Source organism: Dipodomys spectabilis, unplaced genomic scaffold (genome assembly GCF_019054845.1).
Source record: "Dipodomys spectabilis isolate Male_0828 unplaced genomic scaffold, ASM1905484v1 ptg000009l, whole genome shotgun sequence".
Lineage (NCBI taxonomy): Eukaryota > Metazoa > Chordata > Mammalia > Rodentia > Heteromyidae > Dipodomys > Dipodomys spectabilis.
The window spans coordinates 31,350,116-31,377,975 of record NW_024870686.1 but is presented as its reverse complement, the minus strand read 5'-3'; the positions used below and the strand labels follow the sequence as shown (position 1 = coordinate 31,377,975).

Below are 27,860 nucleotides of genomic sequence, written 5' to 3'. Positions count from 1 at the left end.
CCAGGGATTCAGGCATGCCCATCACCTGGGGGCAGGGAGGGAAGGGCTTCACCTTCTGCCACCATGAAGACAAGATGCCAGACCCTATCATCTACCATGTGGTCAAGATAGTGCTAGCCAGACCTGATCTCTCCACTTCAGTTACAAGCATAAAGACCACTGAGCTGATTATCCATTATGGTCCACTGCCTTCTATTTCTTCTAGGCTGGCCTTGATTCCCAATCCTCCAGCTTTAGTCTCTTCAGTGTTGGGATCTCAGGTGTGTGCCACCACACTTGTCCAAAATATGATTGTCTAAATGTTTTGTTCCTAAGAAATAATTGAGGATTTAGGTGCCTTATCTATGGCTGCCTAACAAATTAACCCAACATTTGGCAGGTTAAGAAATCAACGTTTGTTATTTCCATTTCTGTGGGCAAAGAATCTGGAAGTGCTGAAGTGGGTCAGGGTATCTCTCAAAGTTATAGCCAAGCTGTTGGCCTGGCTTCTCTTCTCCAAGCTTGACTGGATTGGGTACCGTTCAGTTCATTCATGGGGCTAAGGTGAGCTAGAGGCCTCAGTTCTGCATCACGGAGAGTTGTCTATAGAATTAGTCACATGGCCTTCCCCAGGGCATGGACCCCTGACAGACAAAACAAGAGAGGAGAGGAGCCACAGTGGAAGCTGAAGTTCTTCATTTGGGGTATAAGATATCATGGCTTATACTCTGTGCTATTGTTCTCATGGATCAATGTACATTCGTGAACTGCATAAAGGTTTGAGGAGCAAAACACAGGAGCCATTGAAGAAACCTGATAGCAGACTGTGAGCAGCCATGTTTAGTTCCCAGACAGGAAATTCTTCAGTGTCTACAACATTGTAAGAATGAAAGATACTGCGATACATTCATCAGCACCTACAGAGTGGACTTACTGAGATGCCTGGACACCAGGTGTACTGAGCCACTAGTCACAGAGGAGAAGATGACACAGATGCATAGCCTCTCATGGTCAACTTATTGTGATATGTTTGTATATGAAATGTGTCCTAGAAAATGATATTTTGCATTTATATATAATACCTTATTGTTGAAACAGCATACTGGAGGCAAGGAAAATTCTATTTTGAAATATGTTCTGTATTATTTCCCTCCGTAGTTAACAGACCGCTAAGACTTTGTAGAGCCTTAGACAAATGTCAGCACAACACATGCATACTGTCATTCTTGGAAGTACTATCCTGACCAAGAACAATGGTTACTCAAACTTTGCTAAATGAATCTGACCTAAGAATAAATTTACTTTTTTTTGAGAAGGGCTGAAATGATACAAAATAATTACTTGGTATTGTAATAAACTTTTGTCAATTTTATTAAAAGTAGATTCCATTTCTTCACATAATTAAGTCAGTTTCTTTCATTTTTAAGCCAATTTCATCATATTATTTAAGAATAAGTTGTCAGGGAGACCGTCACTAAAAAGAAAATATGTACAAAGCACCACACAACTATAAATGCAGGTAACCAAAAACAACCTTTCCAAGATATACAAGCTCTCTTACACACCCAGCCACACATATATTTACAGCTAATAAATATTAAAGCCAAAGCATCACTGATATGTATAGCAGAGTCTTTAGAAGTCAGAGATCCCAGTGCCAGGTTTTGTTAAATCTTTTAAGTTGATGCACCCTGAATTAAAACCTGAATCCACAAAATCAATGAATTAGCAATAAAGGGGATGCGAGTGACATTATCATACATCATTTTATTGTTAGAATGCATTCCAAGACTGATAGAGTCAATGACAACATTTGTCCAATATTATACAGACACAGTCATCTTTCTCCATCGAAGAGTTGACATTCCAGTGTGTCGGGAGCTACTGCTACTCTGATACGTTCCAATTCGCATCTTGATTGTTTACCTTCCAAATAATGATTGACAAGTATACATGTGGAGCTTTGCAGGTAAGTAAATGTCCAGACTCCTGCACACATTCATAGTTTGGGCTCCCAGCTCTAGCTTCTGAGATAACTTGGTTTCTTGATTATTTTATATTAATATATAGGAAAAAGCATTCTGAAAATATGAGCTCTAGTTTATAAATAAGTGCTCATTCACTCTTGATTAGTTGTTAAAAAATGACAACTCTCCTGGCACTTCCTGTGGCTACAGTGGTTTATAAGACTGCTTATGTGTTAGTGTACAATAATGAGCCTACTTTTTGACTTAGCAAAGTGGTTCTCATTTAAATTTGTAGCACACAATGCAAAATTTGAACTTGAACACATTCTCTAACTATTACTGAGATGTAACCAAGCTAAAACTGAAGAGCGATCATTCCAAATAGATGAAAACAATGAAAGAAATCTGATAATGAAGTTAGGGTATTCTTTTCTTCTCTGCACCATTCAAACTAGGTGCCAGCTGAGAGTTACAGGCTCCCTTTCAACATCTACCTTGTGAACACAGTTAAAATATAATAGTAAGACAAAGGAGGGGGGAAATGAGGGAGAGAGATTAAAGACTAAAATATCAAGTCTATGAAGAAGCACTTGATCTCAGTTTTGTACTGCTTTCCTCTTGTAACATGACCATGGCGTAAGCCAACAGTGGAACTTGATCAGTTCCATGTTCTCACCCAATCTCCAAGGCACATGTCCCCAGTTAATTGCCGAACCATATCTCAATGTCGAGAGAACTATTCAGAAAGATCAGGTGTTTTGCCTGATAAATAAACGCACCTGACTCACACCACAGAAAACAATTTCCAATATTCAAACTTGAAGCAATATTTCAGAAGGCTTTTATCCCCCCATCTCCCACAAACTCCCAAATTCTAATTACACTGTGAGATTCTAATTAATTCTAGACAATATCCAAACATACCACCTGAAAGAGCCTTATTTTACTATGGGCACCAGCAATCTTTTCTTTCTCAAAGGACAAAACAAAAAACAAATGCAGTGCGTCTCAGATCTGCTGTCTGTGATGCTGGAGATTATGTTGTTTGGCCACTAGGCTCCTCATCTTCAATTAGCCGCTTTTTAGCATTCGAGACTGTCTCTTAATTTAATGAATTGGGATGGAGCTTTGAGTAATACTCAGGAGAATCTACTTTTAAATACTCAAAGCACAGGGCATCTTTTGTTAAATTGACTTGGTTGACTCCATTCTTTACAGAACTCTTGAACGGTTCTTCTTTCTGAACATTTACCCAGTATCTGAGGGAAGAAAAAACAACAAGAAAAAAAAGGACAATTTATTATCTCTTCTTAGTATTTTAGAAAATCCTCCCACACTCATGGCTCCTCTTATCTTCATCATTGTTAAGATGATAAAAAAATATTAATCTGGAAATTCAGAACAAAGCCTGTGAGAATAAACAGGGAAATGTAGACTCCAGCACTGTATCACTTGAGCCATACCTTGAGTTCCATAATTTGATCCAAATAAAAGATAAATCTTATATCTTACAAAATATGAAAGGATACAAATCAAACTGTTAATTGGAGGTGCCCATGGGTGATAGAGTCTTAAATGACATTTTTTTTTTTTTGGGTCCGGTCGTGGGGCCTGAACTCTGGGCCTGGGCGCTGTCCCTCAGCTCTTCAGCTCAAGGCTAGCGCTCTACCACTTGAGCCACAGCACCACTTCCGGCTTTTTCCTTTTTGCTTATGTGGTGCTGAGGAATCGAACCCAGGGCCTCATGCATGCAAGGCAAGCACTCTACCACTGAGCCACCTTCCCAGCCCACTTAAATGACATTTTTTTAAATTTAATTTAATTTTATTTGAGAACATACTGTACAGAGGGGTTACAATTACATGGGCAGGATAATGCATACATTTCTTACCAAGCATTGCAGCCTCCTCCTTTGTTTATCCTTCACCTCCCTTCCCAGCCTCCCCCCTTCCCCCACCCAATTAAATGACATTTTTTGTCTATTTTCTCTGGTCAACTTATTGTGAATATGTACAAATTAGATATCAAATAGAGATTTCAAATAAGAGAAGTTCCACATAAGGTCTTTAATATATCATGTTCTGAGGAGGTAATTCTTATTGTGTCCTTTTCCCCATATGTAATCTAGAAGAAGCAATTGCTTTTTCTATTTGCAGGTGATGCTGGGACCAGCCTTTTGTCACTGTTTCTTGGGTCACTGCCTTTTATTTATTTGTTTGTTTGGTTGGTTGGTTGGCATGAGGCTTGAACTCAGGGCCTGGGTGCTGGCTGTCCCTGAGCCTCTTTATGCTCAAGGCTAGCACTCTACCACTTGAGCCACAGCACCACTTCCAGCTTATTCTGAGTAGTTGGCTGAAGATAAGAGTCTCATGGACTTTTCTGCCTGGGCTGGCTCAGCTCTTAGCCTCCTGAGTAGCTAGGATTGCAGGTGTGAGCCACCAGTACAGGCTTGAGTCACTATTTTGTATGGAAGGATCTTTCTCCCCTTTATATGTGTAACCCATTAGCCCTTGGATCTGGAGGGCCTTCAGGAATGAAAATGACATGTCTTGAGGACTCAGGAGAGGAGAGGGGAAGGTCACATGCTTGGTCTCCACTTAGCACTGACGTTCTGGAAAGATTCCGCTGACAGCTGCCATGTGGATTAGCCTTAAAGGTCAAGTAGGAACGAGCCAGCAGTTGTTTTGAGATAGAAAGGAGAGCAGTTTCCCACACTCTGTCCATCCGCTCCCCATCCCCAAGGTTCTGAGGTGTGTGCCTTGTGCCCCTCTGGTTCTGTGTACTGGAGTCTTGTGGCATTGGAAAATTCAGACTCTATGACTACAGCTGATGCCATGAGACTTGTGGGTGTATGTGTGTGTATGAGAGAGAGAGAGAGAGAGAGAAGGAGGGAGGGAGGGATGGAAGAAGAGAGGGAAGGGGAAGAGAGAGAGACAGCGAAAGAGAGAGACACACAGAGAGAGACAGAGAGACAGAGAGAGACAGAGAGAGAGCACACATGCTTATAAGCAAATGCACTAGTTCTGGGGCTTGAACTCAGGGCCTGGATACTGTCCCTGAGCTTTGTTGCTCTGGTTTACCACTTTAACCACAGCTTGTGCCTTTTTGGTGGAACTGGAGATACAGGTCTCATGAACTTTCCTTCCTGGGCTGGCTTTGAGCCATAATCATTAGCTCTCAGCCTCCTGAGCACCTAGGATTACAGGCAGAAGCCGCTGGCACCCAACTACCATAGGAGCCATTTTTATCCCTAGATATATGCTTGGAAGAGCGGCACCCACAGGCATGCTGGCCAGGGCTAAGCCTGAGCCACATACTCTGCAGTCAGTATCAATAAAGGTAGCAAAAGTGCAGCATCAGGAAATGCAGAAGTGGAGGAGTTGGGTGGTAGCTGTGAACAGCTACAGTAAATTCTAAATTGTGTACCTACCCTGAATGACAGTCATGACTGAGAAAAAGAAAAATAACCACTATACAAAGCATGTGGACCCCTTTGATACATAAGCAAAAGTACTGAGAAAGATGGCCTGAAGGTTCTGTTCAAAGAATGGTACCAGTTAGTAGCTATGGGATAAGGAGCAATGCTTCTCATGGATGCTCAGAAAGTTTTGTCCAAGATGCTCACCAGCCAGACTTTTTTAGAGACTTGTCATGGCATTTCACAAACACTGCAGAGCCCTTTCCTTTCTGCAACTGAGACACCTTCTCTCTGGAACAGAAGATCACCCTGTGGAAGAAATTGGATGTGAATATACCACCTGGAGAAATCAAAAAGACTATTCAACAAAATGTCAGGCTGCTGAAATCCTGAATAATCATTCTGGTTACTTGTGCTGAGATTTCTAGTCAATACACCATTCAGGTCACATTTCACTCTGGAGGCCTAACTCACACAAGCTAATTAATCTAGATAGGCTTATAAACAGCTCGGGGCAGCTTTAAAATCACAAGATTTTTCTCTAAGAGATAACATAAGACCAATGTCCACACCTCTTAGTCTCAGCATTAGGGAACTGGAGAGTCAGCTGTTAATAAGTCTTGTAGGAAACAGGTTCTATATAGTTTTTCCATCCAAAAGTTGTTTTGTTTTTCTCAGAGCTGAGGACTGAACTCAGAACCTTGCACTTGTCAGGCAAGTGCACTTCCACTGAGCTAAATCCCCAACCCCCAAAAAAAGCTGTTTGTTTGTTTGTTTGTTTTGTTCAGTTGTTTTTATATACAATTTGTTTTGTAGATGCATGTGGGATATGCCTGAGGAAAGAGGATGAGATTATCTTGGAATGTAACTCGTCTTAGCCAGGTTTGTTTTTAGACTTTGAATGTTAGACATAATTGTTTTATGTAAGCAAAAAATAGTGCTATCTTAAGAAGCCAAAATCAAGGGACTGGGAAGGTGGCTCAGTGGTAGAGCGCTCGCCTTGCATGCTTGAGGCCCTGGGTTCAATTCCTCAGCACCACATAAGCAGAAAAAAAAAGCCGGAAGTGGCGCTGTGGCTCAAGTGGTAGAGCACTAGCCTTGAGCTGAAGAGCTGAGGGACAGCTCCCAGATCCAGAGTTCAGGCCCCACGACTGGACCCAAAAAAAAAAAAAAAAAGAAGAAGCCAAAATCAAGTTTAGCAAAATAAAACACCAGGAACCAGATACTCAAGGGGGTAAGGAGCAGACATTTGAAAAGGAGAAGAGAGGGAAAATGCAGACAAGAATCCAATGTATATCCTACAAAATTAAGAAGAATGAGGGAAGGGATGGGTCGGAGAATGTTGAAAGGGGTATCATTGATCAATATATACTCAAAACTGCTTTGTTAAATGGCAACTCCTTTATACAACTACTTAAAGATAGTAGTGGTGGTGGTGGTGGTGGTAGTAGAATTAGAATTTTAAAAGAGGGGCTGAGAAGGTGGCTCAGTGGTAGAGGGCATGCCTTGCATGCATGAGGCCCTGGGTTCGATTCCTCAGCACCACATAAGCAGAAAAAAAAAGCCGGAAGTGGTGCTATGGCTCAAGTGGTAGCGTGCCAGCCTTGAGCTGAAGAGCTGAGGGACAGCGCCCAGGCCCAGAGTTCAGGCCCCACGACCAGACCCAAAAAAAAAAAGAATTTAAAAAAAAATAGTGCTAAATGTGAATACTGAGCTTCTGGGCTTCTAATCCTCTCTCATTCCAAATTACTGGGACATATTCAGACCTTGCATATTCCTTACATCAACATACTTCTTTCCCTAACTGAAAAATCTAAAACCCAAAGTACTCCAAAATTCAAATCTTTTTGAGCACCAACATGATGTCAGAGACCTTACACTTGATATCACTCTTGTGAAGGGCTGCAGCTCAAATGCAGGCACACCACAACACCTGTTTAAAATTAACATCAGACTCTATGGACACATACCCACAAAGCCTCAATGGCTGTGTCTTCTCCCACAAGGATATTCTACCTACATTATTTCTTCAGTATGATGATAGCAAATATCCCCAAACCATTCTAGGTATAATAATCTAAGCCACAGAGTACTGGAGAGAGGGCTGATAAGCTGACACTGCACATGGAAGGCCCTTGAAATACTATCCCTGTGTAATGCTGTTGGGGTGAATCTGAAGTGATGAAAAGAATTCAACTTAATTACTTTTTCTGTGTCTCTCCTGCTTTTACTCTGATCTTCTCAATGGCAAAGCCAGGGCTCCTCCACCAGTCAGACCAACTGAAGTAAGAATCGCTCTTCCATTTCAGCTTCATCATTAGCAGCTCTCCAATGTCAACCTCCGTGTAAATCAGGAAGGAATACGTCTTATTTGTGGAGACCTCTGGCCTGAATAAAGTATCAACACATTCATTCAGTTAGCTCTGGAAATCAGCTTTTTCTCCTCCCCCAGTGGAAATAGCTTTATTGTTTGGGCCCTATTTTTAAACTGTAAAAAATGTCCAACAGAAAACCTTAAATGAATGTCAATAGCATTTAATAAATTATAAATACTCAATACAATTTTAAAGGGGAAACATCCATTAGCTAATCTTTAGCTTCATATACTCCTTTTAATGTATTGATATGTAAATTTATTTGTATGTAATGCATTAATACGTGAATTTATTTCTACCAAATTCATTTCTACCAAATTACAGCCAAACTATGTACACACTACCCTACTCTTTTTTGTTCCTTTCATGTTAGATCTTTTATTTTTCTTTACCATATTTTACCTAGTTTTCTGTAGTAATAGTTCTTCAAAGGCCAAATTGACTTAATTGACTTGCTAAACCACAATTCAGTACTTAGGATAAGTACTTTCTTTAAAGGACTATTCTATTCCTTGTGGTTACATTTTGAAGTTATGGACAATTATTTCCTCACTGCCTTCCTTAGTTGGAAGGTTCTAGAAATGAATAATGTATCCTGCTTTACCACCTCACAATCAATGGGTGTTTTAGAGGATATATTTACTTAGGCATTACTAAAGGTATCATAAAATTTCCTTAACTTCATATTTCTTTGATCAAAGGTAAGGGGTAAGGCTGTGTCTTGTGATTTTTCTCCCCTTATATTACTGTATTTGTTATGTTGGTACTTGGACATTGTTTCCTGATACTATTGTTTGTTTTCTTCCATGTCAAATTTATTTATTTATTTATTTATTTATTTTGGGATACGGTCTTCCTACCTATGGAGGGCAGGCTACCCTTGAACCCAACATCTTCCTAAAAAAATTTTCCCATGTTAGGAACCGAATCCAGGGTCTTACAAATGCTAACAGAATTACTCCATCATTGAATTACAACTTGAGCCTATTATATCAAATCTTTGGAGGGAATTTAATAACTTCATTTTGTTTCTTTGTATAAAAGTAACAAACAGGCCCAAAATGACCAAAGAAAATAAAGCATAAATGAATTAAACAAATATGGTTAATAAATTAATAATTAATGGATAATCAATAATTTAAATAAAACTAAATTGGCAATTGGAACTTCTCTTTTCTCAGTTGTGAAATTCTAATTTCTTGAAGGAGTGGGGCGTGTTTTCTAGCTGAGACTCTGATTCTGTTTCTCAGACCCAGGACTGCATCAGCAGGGAAGCAGTGGTCAGGCCACAGGTTGGAGAAGTGTCCTGAGACTACTCACAGAGTGAAAGGAATGTTCTCGCTCTCTGCCACGGTGCCATAAAGAGAGATCTCGAAGGGCTGGTTGATCTGCGTGTCACTTTCTGTCCCAGAAAAGTGAATCTTTACTTGGTAATGGAAGACTGTAAGGGCAGAAATTGCAACAGCAGAGCTTAGGAACAATCAGGCAAATCAGACCCACAGAGCACATTGCACTAGGCACCGATCAGGAAGTGGACAGGAGGTTGAGCCATCTTTGTGGCTTGGAAACACTTCTTTCCCTTGGACAGTGTTTACACCTTAAGAGTGTAACCCTTTTTTTTTTTTTAAATTTCATTTAATTTTATTTGTGAACATACTGTACAGAGGAGTTACAGTCACATGGGCAGGATAATGCGTACATTTCTTACCAAGCATTGCAGCCTCCTCCTTTGTTTACCCTTCACATCCCTTCCCAGCCTCCCCCCTCCCCCAAGAGTGTAACCCTTGAATGCTACTCCTTTTCAAAATAAAGCACATGTGTGCTGAGCACCAGTGGCTCATGCCTGTAACCCTAGCTACTCAGAAGGCTAAGAATCTGAGATCGCAGTTTGAAGCCAGCCTGGGCAGGGAAATCTGTGAGACCCTTTTCTCCAGTTAATCACCGAAAAATCCAGAAGTAGTATTGTATCTCAAGTGGTAGACTGCTAGTCTTGAGTACAAAGAGGGTCAGGGACAGAGCCCAGGCACAGAGTTCAAGCCTCAGCACCAGCAAAAACAAAAACAAAACAAACAAAAAAAACAAACAAACAACAAAAAAAAACCCACACAGGTGCAGTGCATGGGAAATCTACATGTATCTGAGTTAGCAGTCCTAGAAGGTAGACATCTTTGATGGAGTACCGTGAACAAATCAAAGCCCTGAGAGTCTTTTTCCATGATCCACTTGCCTTTGCCAGCCTGTCCCTTAGCATTTCTGCCAAGCACACTTGGCATTTGTGGCTACATCCTTGTGTGGAAGCCATGTTTCTTCTCATTTCACTGATATTTCCATGAACCCTACTCAGCATCATGTCAGAGGATTGGACCCAGCCTCTTTATTCCCCCTGTGTGCGAGGCTCACATCAAGACCAATTCTGTTGAAACATCAACAGTGGGGCCCTAAGGATTGCCTTACAAGCCACTCCCTAAGGCAGTCAGATGTGGGGGGAGCCTCTGAGGCAGGAGCATGAACGTCTACATCTCCTTCATGTTTTTCCTCCCATCTCTACTAAAACCCCTGGCTAGGAGAGAGACAAGCAGGGCCGGAAGCCTCAGGCTGGGCACTGGGTCTCTACTTCATGGGAACTGGGAGCATCTATGAAATGGATTAGTTACAATTCAATTATTATTATTATTATCAATTGAAGCACAAGGTGGTTAGATTACTTCTTTAACTCTATTGCAATGGAAAGAATCAGTCAATGTAGTGCAGTAAGCATGACAAAAATGAGACCAATTGATTTTCTTTGTCTACAGCAGCCTTCAGCCTACCTTTGTAGGGCATCTGAGAACGAGTCTTCATGTACATCTTGCTGCTTCTTTTGGCTCTGACCTTGTTGATCTCATAGCCCACATTGTTGCAACGGTTCTTCCTGCAACTCAGGCAGAGCCCTTTCTCAAAGGCTTCCTTGGAATTACATCTGTAAGCCTTACTTGGGTTTTCTTCATTCAACAGGGAGTCAATGAAAAGATGAATGGAGCGCTCATGGGAGCATTTCACCAGCTGGTCCACATCTGGGGAAAGAGCCACACAGGGAATTTCAAGTCTGCAGAAATCCACAATGAATGTTTTGTTTTGTATGTCTAAAACAAGATGGGCATAGTGGTAAAATCAAATGACCCTAAATTCTGGTGCTACACATTGGTAATTGTAGGCTCTGTGTTATGGGACATTCTGGGTAGCACCTGCCCACTTACTTCCAAGTTTGTCCAAGTTGCAATTTCACAGGGAACTTCTGGTTTTTCTGCTGCTTAATACTTATTAATATTATAAATCCATAATAAAAGACATCCAAGGTAGTAGCTGATTCTCCCCAGATTATCACATTCTTTTCTTATATTGAAAATGTCTAATACTACTTCTAGACACCACATCATAAAGGGGATAAACATTAAATGAGTAGTATTTTATCTTGCATATTGTGAATAATGGAGGGTTGTACCCTACTTAGGATTTTTACATCAGATGAATCTCAGGGACAGTCAGTAATGTTATAAGAATATATTTATCCCCATAAGCTTTTATAATTTTTAATTAAAAGCAATAATGTAATAATGCAAGGTGTTCTAGCACATGTACACAAAGCACTTAGTGTGTGAACAAAGGCAGGTCCCAATGTCCATAAAGTATGCACAGGGCCCTTAAAAGTAAGCCACAAATCACCACAGGCTAACAGGAAGTATTAAGATAATCTTGTTTTTTGTTCTCCCATTAAATTGAGGAGATTTACCACAGAGCGTGATTTATCTTTTGCCTCTCTCTTAGAAAAGCCAAGGAAAGACATTTTGAAGTGTTAACATCTTTCATAAAACTCAATATCACTCTATGAGTCAAATTATAACAACAGTATTCAGATGACATTTTATGATGCTCTTATGGTGGCCAGAGATTTCCTGCCTAAATCACATCTTTACTTCCTTTTGCAACCGCAAAAGCAGATCTCACGTAATTCACAATATAACAAAAGAAAGATAGGAAGGCCAGTTTGCTCTAAGGTGATCTGAGACAGGTAGGAGTCTTCAGAAACATATTGGCAAATTATATAAGCTAAGGCTAGTGAACAAGACAGTAAAAAAAAAACCCTCATTTTTAATTGACTACTAAGTCATACTTACCTCCAAGGCCTCTCTCTGTAATCACGCGAATGGCTTCCCCAATGTTACATCCTGGCTGGAAAGTGCCTCCATTAGGATAAATATCAACATGACCTACTGGTTTCTGGATCCCAATACTTCGTCCAGGCGACCCTCTGGTGAACGTGTGCAGGACATCTACAAAATCCGCATCATCTGGAGAAAGACGACTGGGAGCTTCGGCGTACTCAAAGTTAGGGCCTGCTGGATCCAGACCTTGATGGAGAAAAATGTCCCAAAGACATTTCAACCTCCATTACTTTTAGTGTTCCCGGGAGTCACATTAGCATCCTGTGGACCCTCATTTGGACGTAACTGGCAGCCACTTAGATTCTTATTGGCTCCTAGTCCACAGGAATTGGGTCTTTCAATTACTAAGATAGGGTGATGAAAGTAGGCTTGGCTCTCCTCAAGTGGAAATTGAGTCTCTGTCTCACTCTCTTTCCGTGTGTGTGTATGTGTGTGTGTGTGTGTGTGTGTGTGTGTGTGTGTGTGTGTATGTGTGTGTGTGTGTGTGTGTGTGTGTGTGTGTGTTTAACCTCAAATCTGTAATCCTCCTGCCTCACCCTTCAGAGTGGTAGCATTACAGGTAAATGCCACAAGAATCACTGAGATTTGAGACCCTTCAACAAGTGACTCAGCATGGCTTGGCATCCTACTGCATGTCATGTTTGACTCTACGAAACCTTTAAGCAGTGGTGGGTTCCTTCCTCGCTCTGTGTATCTAACCCTCCCCTCCCCCCATCAACACCCTTTCAATAACTGTCATCTTTCCAAATGCCCTTTGAAATTGGCCCTCTGTCATTTTCCTTCCTGCTATTGCTGTGAGAGTAGATAATCATCATATATACCATCCATTCCCAAGCCTTTAGCAGAGAGGAGGAAAACACTTCTCAGAGGAATGTGTGGACCCTCTGTGCTAATCTCTGCTAAGTTCTATTGGTTGGGCTGGCTACAGATGGACAGTAAATTCAGGAGAGCAAGCATCCATACTTAATCTCATTCCTGAGTAAGAGTCCACTCATGAAATACTCAGTGTCAAACACATGCCACCAAAGAATGCCAATGCATGTGAATAGCCAACACGTCGCTATGATTCCCTTTCAGCATGGCAGCCACCTTAACACTCTGATGGGAGAGATGAAAGCAAATTCTCACCAGTAATTCTGTTGACCTTCTTATTGGTTAGACTTCCTGCAATACCAGCAGCATGGGCTCCAAGGCTGTAGCCCAAGAGATGAACATTGTCTACAGGGTAGTTAAATTCATCCTTTGGAAGAAACAAAGAAGATTTGTCATTTTTTTTTGACAAAGATCAAAACTAAAAGGAATTTAAAAACCCATAAATATAAATTTCAAAATATAGCCTTACTACAGATGAATTTTACTTATTTTGTGTTGTAGATATGAGATAGAAGTATATCCTCTAGTGTAAAGATTTTATCTTCTTTTTTTTTGGTAATACTAGGATTTGAATTCAGTGCCTTGCTCTTGCTGGGGAAGTATTCTACCATTCAGTCATATACCAGCCTTTTTTGCTTTAGCTATTTGTTTGTTCACATAAGGTCTCATGACTTTTCCCCGAGCCAGCCTCAGACTTTGATCTTACTACCTCTGCCTCTTGAATATCTTTGATTACAGGAGCACATCATTATGTCTCGCTTCTATTAGTAAGAATTTAACAGCAGGCTTAACTCAGAAAGTTTTTCGGTATGTCTGAAATGTATGCACATAAATCAGCATTTTATATATATATATATATATTTATATATATATATATATACAGGAATAAATATATTATACTTACATCTATAGTATATGTGTATCTGTATCTATACAAACATAGACTTTTTTTTGCTGGGGGGGGGAGGCGTCCGGTCATGGGGCCTGAACTCTGGGCCTAGGCGCTGTCCCTCAGCTCTTCAGGTCAAGGCTAGTGCTCTACCACTTGAGCCACAGCACCACTTCTGGCTTTTTTTCTTTTTGCTTATGTGGTGCTGAGGAATCAAACCCAGGGCCTCAGGCATGCAAGGCAAGTGCTCTACCACTGAGCCACCTTCCCAGCCCCCAAACATAAACTTTATCCCTAGCCAAGTACTGCATATTACTTTATTCTCTAAGGTTTTGTTTGCCAGGCAATGACTTGTGATCACAAAACCCAAGACTGGGAAGACGTCAGAGTCACAAATGGTCCCGGTGTCTCACTCAACAGGTAAGGCACCCGAGGCCCAAGAAGACAACCTGATTTTCCCACTTACCAGATGAGCAAAAGAGCCAGGAACTTTTGTCTTTCCATGCTCAGTCTGATAAACACAGCTTATTATTTTTACCTACAACTATCTGGTTTCAGTAATTTAGCCCTGTCAGAGTTTTAGCTTCCTTCCAACCTCAAGGTATTTCTCAAAGGTGATTCTCAGAGCCTGGCCTGAAGAAGTCAGCCATCCCCTGAATGTAGGAAACCTGCAGCTAAGTCAGAGGGCTTAGATCCTCTGTCACCTCACATCTTATAAACCTTCCCAGTAAATGCCCTTCTGGCTCAATCCATTCCTCTCTCATCCCAAACAGGAAATTGGGCCATGTGTCTCAACAAAGATCCATGAGCTACAGTAAAAAATAAACATGGTAATGTTTTTATTTGTTTGTTTTTGTTTGAAGTAAGGCCTTACTAGGTAGTCTAAGCTAGCTTCAAACTCACAATCCTCCTGAGTTCGCCTCCTACGATTACAGGCATGCACCACATCTAGCTGAATAACATCCATGTTTTCTTTTGTTGTTGTTGTTGGCGGTGGTGGTGGTGGTGGTGGTGGTGGTGGTCAAAGAGACTGGTATTCTGACTGGGGGCAAATCAAGGATTCTATGTCCATGGACCAACTAACTGGTGGGGAGGGACTTGGTTGGACATGACCTCTTCCCTTTGTCCTGAAATAGCAGGCTTTTGTTTGTTCTGACTACTTTGTTCTTGGTCTTGGCAGATCTATCCACTGAAAATATCCAAGGACAGGGCAGGGTGGGACGCTAGAGTGGCTTTATAGTCTTATGATTCTGATCATTAAATCACCTTTTGGCTAAAAAGAATATTCCCATGTGTAATCAGAAGACATTGCTGTCCCAGGAAATATCTGGGACAGGAGAAAGGCCAGCCGCCTGTCTCGTTTTAGGCAAGAGCCCTATTCTGGACATATTAGGCTCCTTCTTCTGGCCTTACCTCCATCCAGTTGATAAACCTGGCCACATCGCTGCCCACCAGCTTGGTGTAGCCTGCAGACACTGGGTAATGTTGCTGGGCCCGCAGAAGCCAATCCACCACGATGACATTAGAGTCAGGTTCACGCTTGTACAGGGCGGCCACAAGCTTTGGCACCCAGCTCTCGTACATTCCAGTCACCTGAAGAGGGCACACATAGGCACTGTGAGAATAAATATGAAAGGCCCCACATGCCTACATTCCACAAGAAAGTCTCCCTTGGACCTCGGAGGGTGGTGTTTGGGCGCCTGTGTCTGCTTCTTAGCAGGCAGGTCTGAATGGGTTCGAGAGACGGGTTGGTCTTAGAATGGCAGACTGGAGTTTATTGTACTGTGTGTGTGTTTGTGTGTGTGTGTGATATTTTAAAATTATCTTTAGTTGTATAAAGTGGTTTAATTCAACATGTCAGCTTGTATATCTTGATCAGGGTCACCCCTTTCATTGTTCTCCCCCCTCTCCGGCAACCCCCTCCATCCACTTACATTCCTTGCTTCCATTTTCACACATGCACATTGTATGTGTTGACTCCATTCACCCTCCCTTTCCTCTCTCCGTTCATCTGTCTCCCTCCCTTCAACGAATACATATTCTAGCTTCCTGGAATTTTTTGGGGGGGTCAGTCCTGGGGCTTGAACTCAGGGCCTGGGCTTTGTCCCTCAGCCTCTCTGTGCTCAAAGATAGCACTCTACCACTTGAGTTACAATGCCATTTCCAGCTTTTTCCGTTCATGGGGTCCTGAGGAATTGAACCCAGGGCTTCATGCATGCTAGACAAGCACTCTACCACTGAGCCACCTTCCCAGCCCCATGGCATTTATTTTTTTTAAGAAGTATGTTTTATAAATTCACTTAAACTTCAGCAATTTATACTCTGAAAGAGAAAAGTTTAGTGTGAACAAATTAAAGTTTGTAAAGAATTGGCAGCTATTTTTAAACAAGTAAATCCCAGCAGGTTCCAGTGGAGCTGAGTCTGAGCTGTACTGGGAGGGACCATATGCATGCTACATGCTAAGCATTCTTTGGGTTCTTGCCCTGCCCGGCAGAAGAGTGTCCTCACTTCCCTTCATCTGTCCTTGAATGGCCCAGGAGCTTATCTCAAACAAGGTGTTTGCTCTAAGTCTGTATTTACTATCAGTAGTTCCCAGTTAGGCAACCTGGGAAAGGGTAAGCAAACTCACTTTCCTACAATGGCAAGATACTCTCCATAATTAGAGTAGCAGCTAATCTTTTTCTTTTCAATTCAACAGAAAATATAGATGAAAGTAACCTCAAACAAAAAAGGTGAAGAGTCCAAGTACCTACTTTTCTCAACACAGAAAAAGTCTCATCTTCTAGGGTTTTCTTCTGCAGTTCCTCTGTGAAGTATCACAGTAGAAGTCTTTGGTTGTCAGACATGTTGCTAAGCCAGTGCCCACCCTGCCCCATGTTCCAGATGGTCCAAGAAAACTGGCCACTGAGTTCTGAGATAAGCCAGGACTGTGAGCCATAGTTGGCAGGCTTTGTTATCATTGCAGAGCAAAGGGCCCTGGGTGATAGGGAAACTCAGGCCTCCTGGCCAGCACTCCATGTGCCAGAACACAGAGTGTGAACAGCACACGTGAGCTTATGGGATCTCAGAGCCAATGATCTCAGCTGCCACTGCTGATGGATACTGGGTGGATCATGCCATCTTTTTTCTTGTTATTGAGTTTTAAATATATTTTAATCTACACATGACTAATGTGTCCATTGATGTGTACATTGCCTCTTCGTTGTCTCTAACTAGTTGCACAAAGGAGTCTCAATTCAACATGCCAATTTATAAGTACTGCATCTTAATCCTCCTTCTCCTCCATCTCTCCCAACCTCACCCATCCCCTCAAGTTGCCCACTTCTCATGCCTTTTTGTATGAGAAGAAACCATTTCTACAAAGACTCTTTGGGTACATAATTCTCTCAGGAGTAGAACTGAGATATCTAGTTTATTCCTATTATTAAGCTTAAACCTTTTGAGGAAAGGTATTGGAAGCCACATATGTTCACTACCAAGCCTTTAGAGAACAAGTAGAAGACTAGGACTCCCACTGGCTCCCCACTACCTAGGGCACGGTCTATCCCCAAACCATGCCTTTCTGCAGAGCCAATCTCACCGTCCAGCCATGAATCACCACGAAGGTCTTGCTGCTGTGGTTGAAGTGGCAGTTAGCCACAGATTCTGTCACTCCAGGAATGAGATGGCAGGTGTCTTCAGCCGTATCCTCAGGGGTCCTCAGAGCAAATTTACTTTCAATGTCCGCAAAATCTATTTCTCCTGTAGGAAAAGGGCAAAAGAAGATCATCAGAGCTGAACTGGAGGGTTGTTTGTTTTTCTTTGCTGGGCTCATAAGCAGCTTCTGCCAATGCTATTCTCATTGCTCACCCAATGTGGGTTGAGAGAAAATGACTGACACCTCTGCTTCTGCAGTCGTGAAGCAGACAGAGACAGCTTTGACTGGGAATTTAACCCATTCTCTCTCCTCTGACTGACAACTTGTTTCGGTTCCCTACCAGTTAGGTGTGTATACATATGCATCAGTTCCACAGAAGTGAACTATTACTTGGCGGTTCCATAGAACATTCAGCCTTTTCTGGAAAAATAGACTAAAGTGACTTTGCCATGGTGGAAAGGGAAAAGAATGAGAACCCTGGTCTCCTGGTACCCAGTTCAAATCTTGTTTTCCTAGAGAATATTGGCTCCTGGCTCTTGGGTTGTAGAGATCCTTTTGAATACTATGCTTTCACCCTCTTAGCATTTCAGATGACCTTTAAAAAGTTTTCTATCATTACAGGTTGATCCACTGTAACAATGATATGTACAAGACACTATGTTGAAAACAAACTTTAGAACTTGTGAGGGGGAGGGAGGGAGGAGTTGGGAAGATGGGGAGGGAAGGGATGGTAGGGGGAAAACAAAGGATGAGGTAACAATGCTTGATAGGAACTATACTCATTACCTTACTCACATAACTGTAACCCCTCTGTACAGTATCTTTACAATAAATAACGTATTTTAAAAGTTTCCCATCAATGTTATACAATTAAGCAAGTGTGAGAGGAAAGTTGTTTCCTTAGCATTAGCAGAAATTTTAAAGGATATTGGAATGAAGAGAAGTTGAGAGCCTGAGGAATCTTTGGCATGGAACTGTCCCAATTCCCAGGGCAGGATACAGTGCTCAAAACATTTTGAGAAACCCATTATCAGCAAATCAATCAGAAAGAATGGGTTATGGATGAGCCATGCCTAGAACTTAACCCCAGATAGTTCTTTTCCTACTCGTGACATTACAATCTCCCACACCAAGTCAAAGAAACAAACTACTGAAAAGCTATCATAGTGGGGGACAACTTTGCTTTCTCAGAGTTTAAACCAAGCTGACCAATGGCAGACAGAGAACCTCTAAATGCTGAAAAAACTTTTCAGGTATTTGCAGGCAACATATACTAATCACAATGGCCATTTGAAGTGAACTATATTGCTAATAAAACCAGATTCCTTTCCCAACATGGAATACAGGTTAATGGAACCTATCTCATGGAAAATTAGTAATTTCTCATCAGGTTAAAAAAACAGTTTAAGAAGCTCTGTTTACTATAAAAGCAATAGCACAATTTTTATATTTGCCTTCTCTAAGAGACTAATGCAGTTAAGAATACTTCTAATTCCTTAATCTCAATTTACTCTGTTCTTCCAACTCATCCATTCACTAAGAATATGCCCCGCCTTAATTTATTTAATCAGAAAATGATGCTTGCTTTATTAGTCTGTGGGAAAAAAAGATTGCATATTGAACCATATAATTTCAAGATAGCATTGATAAGTCAGGCCAAGAGTAAACATACAAATAACTTAATAACAGTAAAAGTACTAGAATCAGATTCTCATCATATAATTGTGTAAGGAAATTTTCCTTTTTAATAATTATTTCCCCAAATCCATTTCACAATACTGTGGTTACTACCTAAGAGATTCATCATATGCAATGATTTGATCACATAGGTATACATACACACGGACTTCTACTACCTAAAATATAGAATATATATATATATATATATATATATATATATGAATGATTACATTTATTCCAAAGAAGTGAATTTTGGAAAAGTTGCTAAATACTTTATGATCATGTTCAAATAAAAGTTTATGCTAAACCAGAGATAGTTTTTGCAAGGTGTGTGGGAGGGGGAAAAAGATAGAATCTTGCTATGTACTCCAAGCTGGTCTCTAGCTCCGATCCTCCTGCCTCAGCCTCTGGGTGCTGGAATTACAGGTGAGCTCCACCACACACAGCTTAAAGCATAGGTCTTTAAAACTCTTTATATCTCCATATACTGTTCTTACTGACACCATCCATTCACTAAGAATATGCTCTACCTTAACTTATTTGAAGATACAGGTCTCCTTTTTCTTCCCTAACTAGAAAACAATGTTAACTTTATTCATGTATGAAAAAGAATACTGCATATTTTTAATCAAATTCTGCTTTCAGTGCCCTAGAAATTCTTTTATTTTTAGAAAGTGTTTTAGAAAATGTAAAACTAAATTAATTTTGCTGTTCCCACATCACTCCATCTCAAATAGCTTAGATCTCCTCTTTATCATATTTTTAACATGTTTGATTATCAGTTTCTTTTTAAAGCAAAGATGATCTAACAACCTGGCAAATGGATCTCCCTTACCATCAACTGGGCTGTTGACATTTAATAACACTGCCCTATCTAACTCCTAAGATGACACTCACTTTTGGTCCATTTTCTCAGGACTTACCCTACTTGATGGCCCTGGTGTTTCTTGTGGGTTTTGAAATGATCATGAATGTGCTTTGAAATCAGTTAGGCCAACTTTGTATATTTCTGTGTGAGAAAGCCTATTCTATCCATAGATTCTGTACCAGATTATACCATGGCTCACTGACAGCCAGACAAGTACCAGTTTCCTGAAACCGGCATGGCTAATGGGTCTGTGGCCATGGTAAATCCATACCTTGTCATGTAAATTTGCATGTGCAAACTTTCATTTCACTTCCAAAGGCTACGGTTTTTCATTTCCCATTTTGAGAAAAAGATGGCGTCACTCTTTCGGCTATGTGATAGTTTTACCACCATGTCAGATATGAAGTCCTATTTGTTTCTGCCACTCAGTCCATCTTTCCTTCTCTTTGGTGTGTTCTAACAGCATAACAGCAAGTTTTCAACTTTTCAATTTTTCAGACTGTAGTCGCAATTCCCCAGAGATAATTTAGCATCCTAAATACCAATCTATTTGCTTTTTCAAACCTCTATCATCCCTTGAACAGCTGGCTTAGACCAGGCAGACCCAGATGTGGGTCCGTCAGTAAGTTCAGTGGTGTTATTACACACTGGGGCTGCACCTGAGATGTGGATGAGCTGATCTGAAGTGGCTGCTCCTAGGACAACTCCGCACTTACCCAGCAATACTTTTACTGAATCCCAAAGGAACAAAGGACACTTTAGAATAAAGAAGGAAGGGAATGAACTTAAGATGTTTGCCTTCATAAGAGCCCCTTCTTGTCTTTCACATAGCACATTACCACCCTGCTGACCAGTCCACATTAAGCACCAAGGTAGGAGATTCTTGGGTTCTTAATAAGCCTTAAGTTAATGCATTTCTGTACTGTGTAATCTTCATTCCTGTCTCTAAATGGATAGGTTAAAATCTGAGTGTATAAACAGACAGAAGAAATTTACCACAGATAATGAAATTAAGCTATGTCAAAGCACTTAGACAGAAGTAAGATACTTATAGAAGGGGTATTATTGTTGTTAGAAAAAAAGAAGCCCTGAGCATCCTAGGATTTAGCAGGAAACATTCTGAAGGTAGATCACAGTTATTCAATGAATAAGTTAACATAGAAGACACTATCAATAGAAAGAACTCAGTTGTAATATAATATCTTTGAATTTCCTCTCTTTTTCTCTTTCTTAAACACACACACACACACACACACACACACACACACACACACCTAAAGAACTTGGTTAATCAATCATTTGTTCTCCAAGATGAATGGTTATAATTATTGATGTGGTATAGAATGTAGGATGCAAAAAAAAAAACCTTTCAATTTCTAAATTGGTCAATTTGGCAATGAATTGTCATATGATTGGATTGGCAAATCTGTTTTGGTATCTCAATGTAGATACTGTTTTTAGCTTATGTGACAAGCAAATTAACTTTTCCCTTTGATTAAAAAAAAAACAAAAACCTTTTTTAATTGAGTGGTAAAAGGAAACCCTGTATTTACTAACCCATACTTTTGGTTGAATTTTCTCCAAAACTAGGATGAAATTTCCACACTTCTAAAAAGAAAAGTCACAAAGTGGTGGAGTGATGTGTTGAATAGACCATTGAGCATCGTCAAATGGAAGCCATTGTTGTCCAAAGGAGGCCTCTGGACTGGTTATTTCCATTGAGTGTCAAATATTTCCATTGAGTATCATCCTGTGGGCATATTCTAAACCAGACTTCTTTTACTTGAAACACAAAATTCTTACATGGTGAATCTGAGATTACTTTTTCCTTGTTGACAGAGATGGCAAGTGGAACTTGCCAATTGTTTCAAGTGAACGCAATGTAAAACAATGATTGTCTTACTAACAGTTATTTTATTTGAGGGAAGGCTAGCTAACGGGTAGACTCTACTCTTTCAGTTAAAATGGAAGCATTAGCTGGGCTCCCGTGGCTCACACCTGCAATCCTAGCAACTCAGGAGGCTGAGATCTGAGGATCGCTGTTCAAAGCAGACTCAGCAGGAAAGTACGTGTGACTCTCATCTCCAATAAACCACTCAGAAAACCGGAAGTGGTGCTGTGGCTCCAGTGGTAGAGTGCTTGCCTTGGGCTGAAGAGCTGAGGGATAGCACCCAGGCCCAGAGTTCAAGCCCCACAACCAAATTTAAAAAAAAAAAAATATATATATATATATATATATATATATAATTTTTTTTAAAAATAAATAAATAAAATAAAAGTGGAAGTGTTAACATTCTTTTTAAAAAATTGTAACTTTGTAAGGAGGCTCCAATGCTTGATAAGAAATGTACTCATTATCTTGCCCATGTAATTGTAACCCCTCTGTACAGTATGTTCACAAAAAAATAAAATAAAATAAATTGTAACTTTGTAAATTGATTTTTTTCCAAAAATAAATTTCTGATTTCAAAGATAATCTAGAATGTGAGCACTAGATTCACATCCATTCAATCCCTCTTAGAGTTGATTTTTCACTCTATTTTGAAGCTTCTGTGAACATACATAATTAATTTGATTTAGTATGGTGTTGCATAAAATGAGATATGTCCATCTAAGAAACACACACACACACATACACACACACACACGCACTCACACGTACTCACACATGCGTGTACACACACACACACACAGCTTTGTGTGCCATGAACAAAGTGATTGGTCTAACCAAGTGTGGTCATGCCAACAGGAACATCTTTGTGATTCATTGCCAGTTAGCGCTGGAGACATTTTCTTTATTCCTTTAAAGGAAATCATTAAAATCATTCAACTGCCTAGGATAGAATTTGATCATTCTAAGAGAATCGACTAGGAAGAAAAGAATAAATTTAGTAGGCTTAAGCATTTAGGTACATTTCCAACAGAACTTTAAATACATACACATACACATACATTCACCTAAGATCATCTAGCATCTATAAAACACCTTAATGGTGTCACTCCATTCAGACAATCTCAAAATGACTGCAAAGTCAGCAATATGGAGTCACATTGTCTTCACAATGGACAAACACTGCCCCCAGTAAGCTTCACAATCCTAGCCTTTGAGTAAGCTTGATTCCTATCAGATGACCCTTCAGACATGAACAAGGCCTTCAGCTTTTGTAAAGGTGTTAGTTCACTGTGGTGACAAACCATATTTAGTGTATAGAACTAGCCCAAACTTTATACTGATGATAGTTTTTGTTGTTATTGTTGCCATCTAAGTTGGAATACATGAGCAAATTCAAATGATACCTCCATCCGGACCTGATAAATAATGACATCCATGTCTTGAATAATCTCCCTGATGTGTGTGACCCAAAGCTGCCATCAGTCATCAATTATACTGATGGCCAGAACAGCTCTGCACTTAAGGCAATACAACATGGGTAGTAATAAATGGACTCGAGTGATGGTCAGAGAAAAAGGGAAAAGCAGAATGTGGCATGTTTGGAGAGACTTTTTTTTTTAACAAGCTAACATAACAGAGGCAACAAGTTGTATAACCCAATTTCTCCTCCATAATAAAGCAAGCATAGAGGACTGAACTAAAAATACAGTGCTTGAAAGAAAGAGAACATTTGCCATTGCAATTCTTCCCCCTACATGACACCCACCTTTCAATGCAGCTATTAATCAATCACTCCCGAGCTAAGCTCCGCTCTGGTGGCATTTGCTAGTTTGCTCTTGTCACCAATCATGCTTCACTCAGAAGTTAGCCTGGAAATTTACTGTGGCCAGTGGAACTGAGTAAATTCCCTATGGGCTTCCTCTCCTAGCTCTTCAAGTTTCCTGATCAGGGCCAGGTAGGAAAAGCACGGGTTCCAAGAAGAAAGAACCCTAGGGCAATGCTTGATGCCTTCATCCTGTTCCCAGAAAATCTGTGATTAGTAAGTAAACCCAGAGCTCAGAAAAGAACTGTGGCTCATTCCCCCCAAGTGACACATTTTTCATTGGCATTCTTCACTCCTGGATGAATTAGTCTGGAGGAGAAAGGGCTGTGAGGTTGTTGTGGTGGGAGAGACATACTGTAAAGGGTACATAGAGCAAAAGTGGAGAAGATGAGGGTGGATCATTTCATGTTTATTTAGAAGTTATCCTCTCTAGTATATTTTACAGCCAAGAAAAGCATGGTTAAAAGCCAAGTTAGTTAAGTAATGTAATGTCTGAAGTGTCTGTATAAGCAGAGAACTATTATTCTTTTCAGCTCCTTATTTTAGAGTGGAAGCTAAACTCAGAGGTGACACTAATCAGAAACCCAGCAAAAGCTGAAAATGTGAAAGATTCATTTCTGTGTGTGTTTTACAGTAGAAGTCACCTTATAAGAATTTGGGGGCTGGGAAGGTGGCTCAGTGGTAGAGTGCTTGCCTAGCATGCATGAAGCCCACATAAACAGAAAAAGCCAGAAGTGGCATTGAGGCTTAAGTGGTAGAGTGCTAGCCTTGAGCACAGAGAGGCTCAGGGACAGTGCCCAGGCCCTGAGTTCAAGCCCTGGGATTGGAAAAAAAAAAAGAATTTGGACATGACTGGGTATCAATGGTTGACTCTTGTCATCCTAGCTACTCAAGAGGCTAAGATCTGAGGATCACAATTTGAAGCCAGCCAGGGTAGAAAAGTCTGAGATTCCATGTCCAGTCAACCAAGGAAAAAAAGCCAGATTGGAGCTTTGGTGAGCCAAGTGGTAGAGCACCAACCAAGTGCCAACACAAGCCCTGAGTTCAAGTGTGTGTGTGGTGGGGGGGGGGGGGGGGAGAATTGGAGCATGTTCCTAAGAGCTTTTTGGCCACTGTCCTCACACTTCACTGATTTTTTTAAAAGGATACTTGTCTTCTAATCCACTGTTGCTTTGATGGAATCTCTTCTGTTATTGACCTAACAAACCTATACACAATTTAATATAGAAAGATAAACAGCTTTAAGCTGGCCATCGCAGACCGACTGGAACTTCTGAGGACAAACCTTACCACAAGTTTGGGATACTACCCCAAAACCATCCAAGAGGAGAGTCAATGTTGCCCCCTTTGGGACTTGCTTGGGTGGTTTCAGTGTCTTTTAAGGTACTGAGCCTAGGTTCAAGTTACATGAACTCTCAATCATGGGCAGCTCTTGGCTTCTCTGTAATGAAGGAATTTGCATCTGGCCTCAGTCACCTTCACCAAGGCTAGTGACAGTGGTTCTGCCTGGAACCTTCCTTCTGCGCCCCGCCCCCCGCCCCGAAAACCCCTCCTGCGCCCTGCAGCTGGACACCCTGGGCGAACCCCCACTCTGAGGACAGGACTGCAGGCCAAGAGCAGGAGTCTGCAACCCCTAAACCGGCGGTCACCCCGTCCCTACAAGTTGCTGCCCCTCTTTTTTGGGGGTGGTGGTGGTGGTGTGGATCAGCCGCGTGTTATGTTTTCAGGGCGCTGAGAAAAGCCAAGCGTGCGCGAGCGTGGACTCCGGAGAGCCTCGCGGCGCCCTAACGCAGGCTGGACCTTCGCGCCGGGGGCCCCATCTCTTTCCACGGCCATTCCCACTCGCACAGCCCAGAGCAGGCCCACGTCCAGCGCTGCCCGGTGCAGCCAACCGGCAGACATCGCCTCCCCATCCCGGCCGGCTTCTCCAGACGCGGCCACCTCCCGCCCGCGGCGCGCCGCTGGGTTCTAGGGCGAGCCTAGCAGCAGATCCTCGTCTCCGCCAGGCCAGGGTCACCTTGGCCCCCGTCCCTTCGTCTCCCGGGCTCCCATGTGGGAGCCTCACTGGTGCCCCGAGTTACCTCCCCAATCCTCTCCCGGGCGAAGCCCGTGCGCGCCCGGGAACTCGGCTGCAGCCAAGCGCTAGGGACAGCGTGGAACACGGGGAGAGGGACAAAAAGCGGGAAACCGGAGCCGGGGCGGCGAGCTGGGAAGGCAGACTCGCTTCCCGCGTCTCCCAGGTCACTCCCCGGCCGACCCATCCCGAGACGGGAGCTGGGCAGCCCCGAGCAACTTCCAACCACCTCCCGCCCCGGCCTCCCTCGGAGCGCTTGGAAGTGGCCGCTGCAGGTGAAGTGGGGTTGCACACAGAACATACCGGCGGCGGCGGCCACCCCTCCGCGGGGGGCGATCAGACTCTGAAGACACACGCTCAGGATCCCCAGGAACAGCGCTCTGCTCCCCATCTCCCGGCGCGTCCTCGGGCTGGAGCTGCACAGCGCGGAAGCGCGCGGACCGAGCTGCGGGCGGGCGGCGAGGGCTGAGCTGAGCGCCGCCGGGCAGCAGGCAGGTCTTCCTTGAAAGGGGAGGGCAAGGCAGCCGAAGTGGCAGATTTCCTCCGAGGAAGAGGAGGAAGCGGTGGAGGAGGAGAGGAAAGAAGAGGAGGAGAAGGAGGAGGAGGCGGAATTGAGTCTGACACGGTTTCCCCTCCACGGCTGCTTTTGTGACTGGAAATATGCAAATAAACCTCCTCCCCCATTGGCTATAAAATCATAAGTTGGGGGGGGAGGGCCCTAATTTCACTTCCAAATATTTGGGCAAACTGTAACGAGGATCAACCCTGCCAGCTAGAACCGGGGGAAAGGGCAGAAGGGAAAATTTGAACTTTCTTAGGCTTCTGATTGCTCCCCCAGACCCCCTAATCTAGCACACTTTCATATCGATTTTATGTTACACACTCACCAAGAACAAGTCTTCCAAGGACAGGAAGTTTTGATCTGTTTGGCCAGCGCGGATCCTCTCTCCTGGTTTGATGTGTTCTATGCTTTAACTTGCAGTAACCCCTCCCCCTCAAAAAAAATCGATGTGAAACCCAAGGACATACTGCTGCTGCAGCCTGTTTGCACAATCTGGTCTTTTAACATGGGCAATATGGACTGGCATGTGTGACGGAGCGCCCTCGCTCGAACTCGCTTCTCGTTTTTCTTTGATGCAAATTATATGCAAGCCTCAAATTCATGGAGAAATGTAAGAATTGGCTGGCTACTAGTGGCTGGTGCATGTAATCCTAGCTACTCAAGAGGATGAGGTCTGAAGATGATAGAGTTCAAAGGCAGCTCAGGCAGAAAAGTCTTAGTTAACCAATTAACTCCAGTTAAGCATGGAAAAAGCCAGAAGTAGAGGTGTGACACACCCTTGAGCAAAATAGCTGAGGGACAGTGCTCAGGCCCAGGCTCAAGCCTAAAGTCAGGAAAAAAGAAAGAAAAAGAAAAAGGAAAAAAGGTAAGTATCACCTTTTAAGGCAGAACATCAAGGTCTAATAATTTAAAACTCAACATATTATATTAGATAAATATTGTATTGTTCCAAATCTGCAGATGGGCTAAGGAATAATAGAAAGATTGGGAGCAGTTGATGAAAATGTTCTATAATTACATTTTTGAAACTGGGTTTATTTCACAACTTGTATATGTAGTCAAAACCATCAATGATACATTTTAAATGTATCATTAATCTTTTAAAAAGACGATTGGGGAGTGCATGTAAAATAAAACAAATAAGATCACACTCGATATTGTTCTTATTTGTCAGTTTGCTTAGAACATTTTCAAGTGTCTTTTTAAATGAGAAAGGTTTACATTAACTCAGAAGGTCAGCTAACTTTGTACTCTTTCCATCCCTCTTACTGTTGAGATAGTGACACATAAAGTCTGAACCTCCAATTGGCTGACTTTACTGGTCTATCTTTGCTCTGCCTCTCTCTCTCTCTCTCTCTCTCTCTTAGTCTCTCTCACTCTCTCAGTCTCTCTCTCCACATACACACACATTTGTAGATTTTGTATAAAAGAGTATGCAATGTAATCTAGGCCCACTTTTAGCGTTGTTCTTAAAAAAAAAAAAAAAGAACAAAAGCTGATCATGCTTAAAATATAGCTTGCTATTCTGTAGAAGAGTTCTATCTTGAAGTTAGTGCGTTCAATTCACACATCATGCATGGTCTTGTACTGCAAATATGAAACTACAACATACCCTCTGCT

The 27,860-nt window shown here is 41.8% G+C and overlaps 1 protein-coding gene across 1 annotated transcript; it reads right to left on the bottom strand.

Annotated features, from left to right (window-relative positions):
- Positions 1-1,326: 1,326 nt before the first annotated feature.
- On the bottom strand, positions 1,327-26,278 carry Lpl (lipoprotein lipase). The gene is made up of 10 exons (XM_042700136.1): positions 25,982-26,278; positions 17,284-17,444; positions 15,117-15,296; positions 13,070-13,181; positions 11,894-12,127; positions 10,550-10,792; positions 9,060-9,180; positions 7,570-7,752; positions 5,572-5,673; positions 1,327-3,205 (listed from the first exon to the last, which is right to left on the bottom strand). Coding segments are annotated over exons 1-10 (1,425 nt in total). The 5' UTR covers positions 26,070-26,278; the 3' UTR covers positions 1,327-3,204.
- Positions 26,279-27,860: the final 1,582 nt, after the last annotated feature.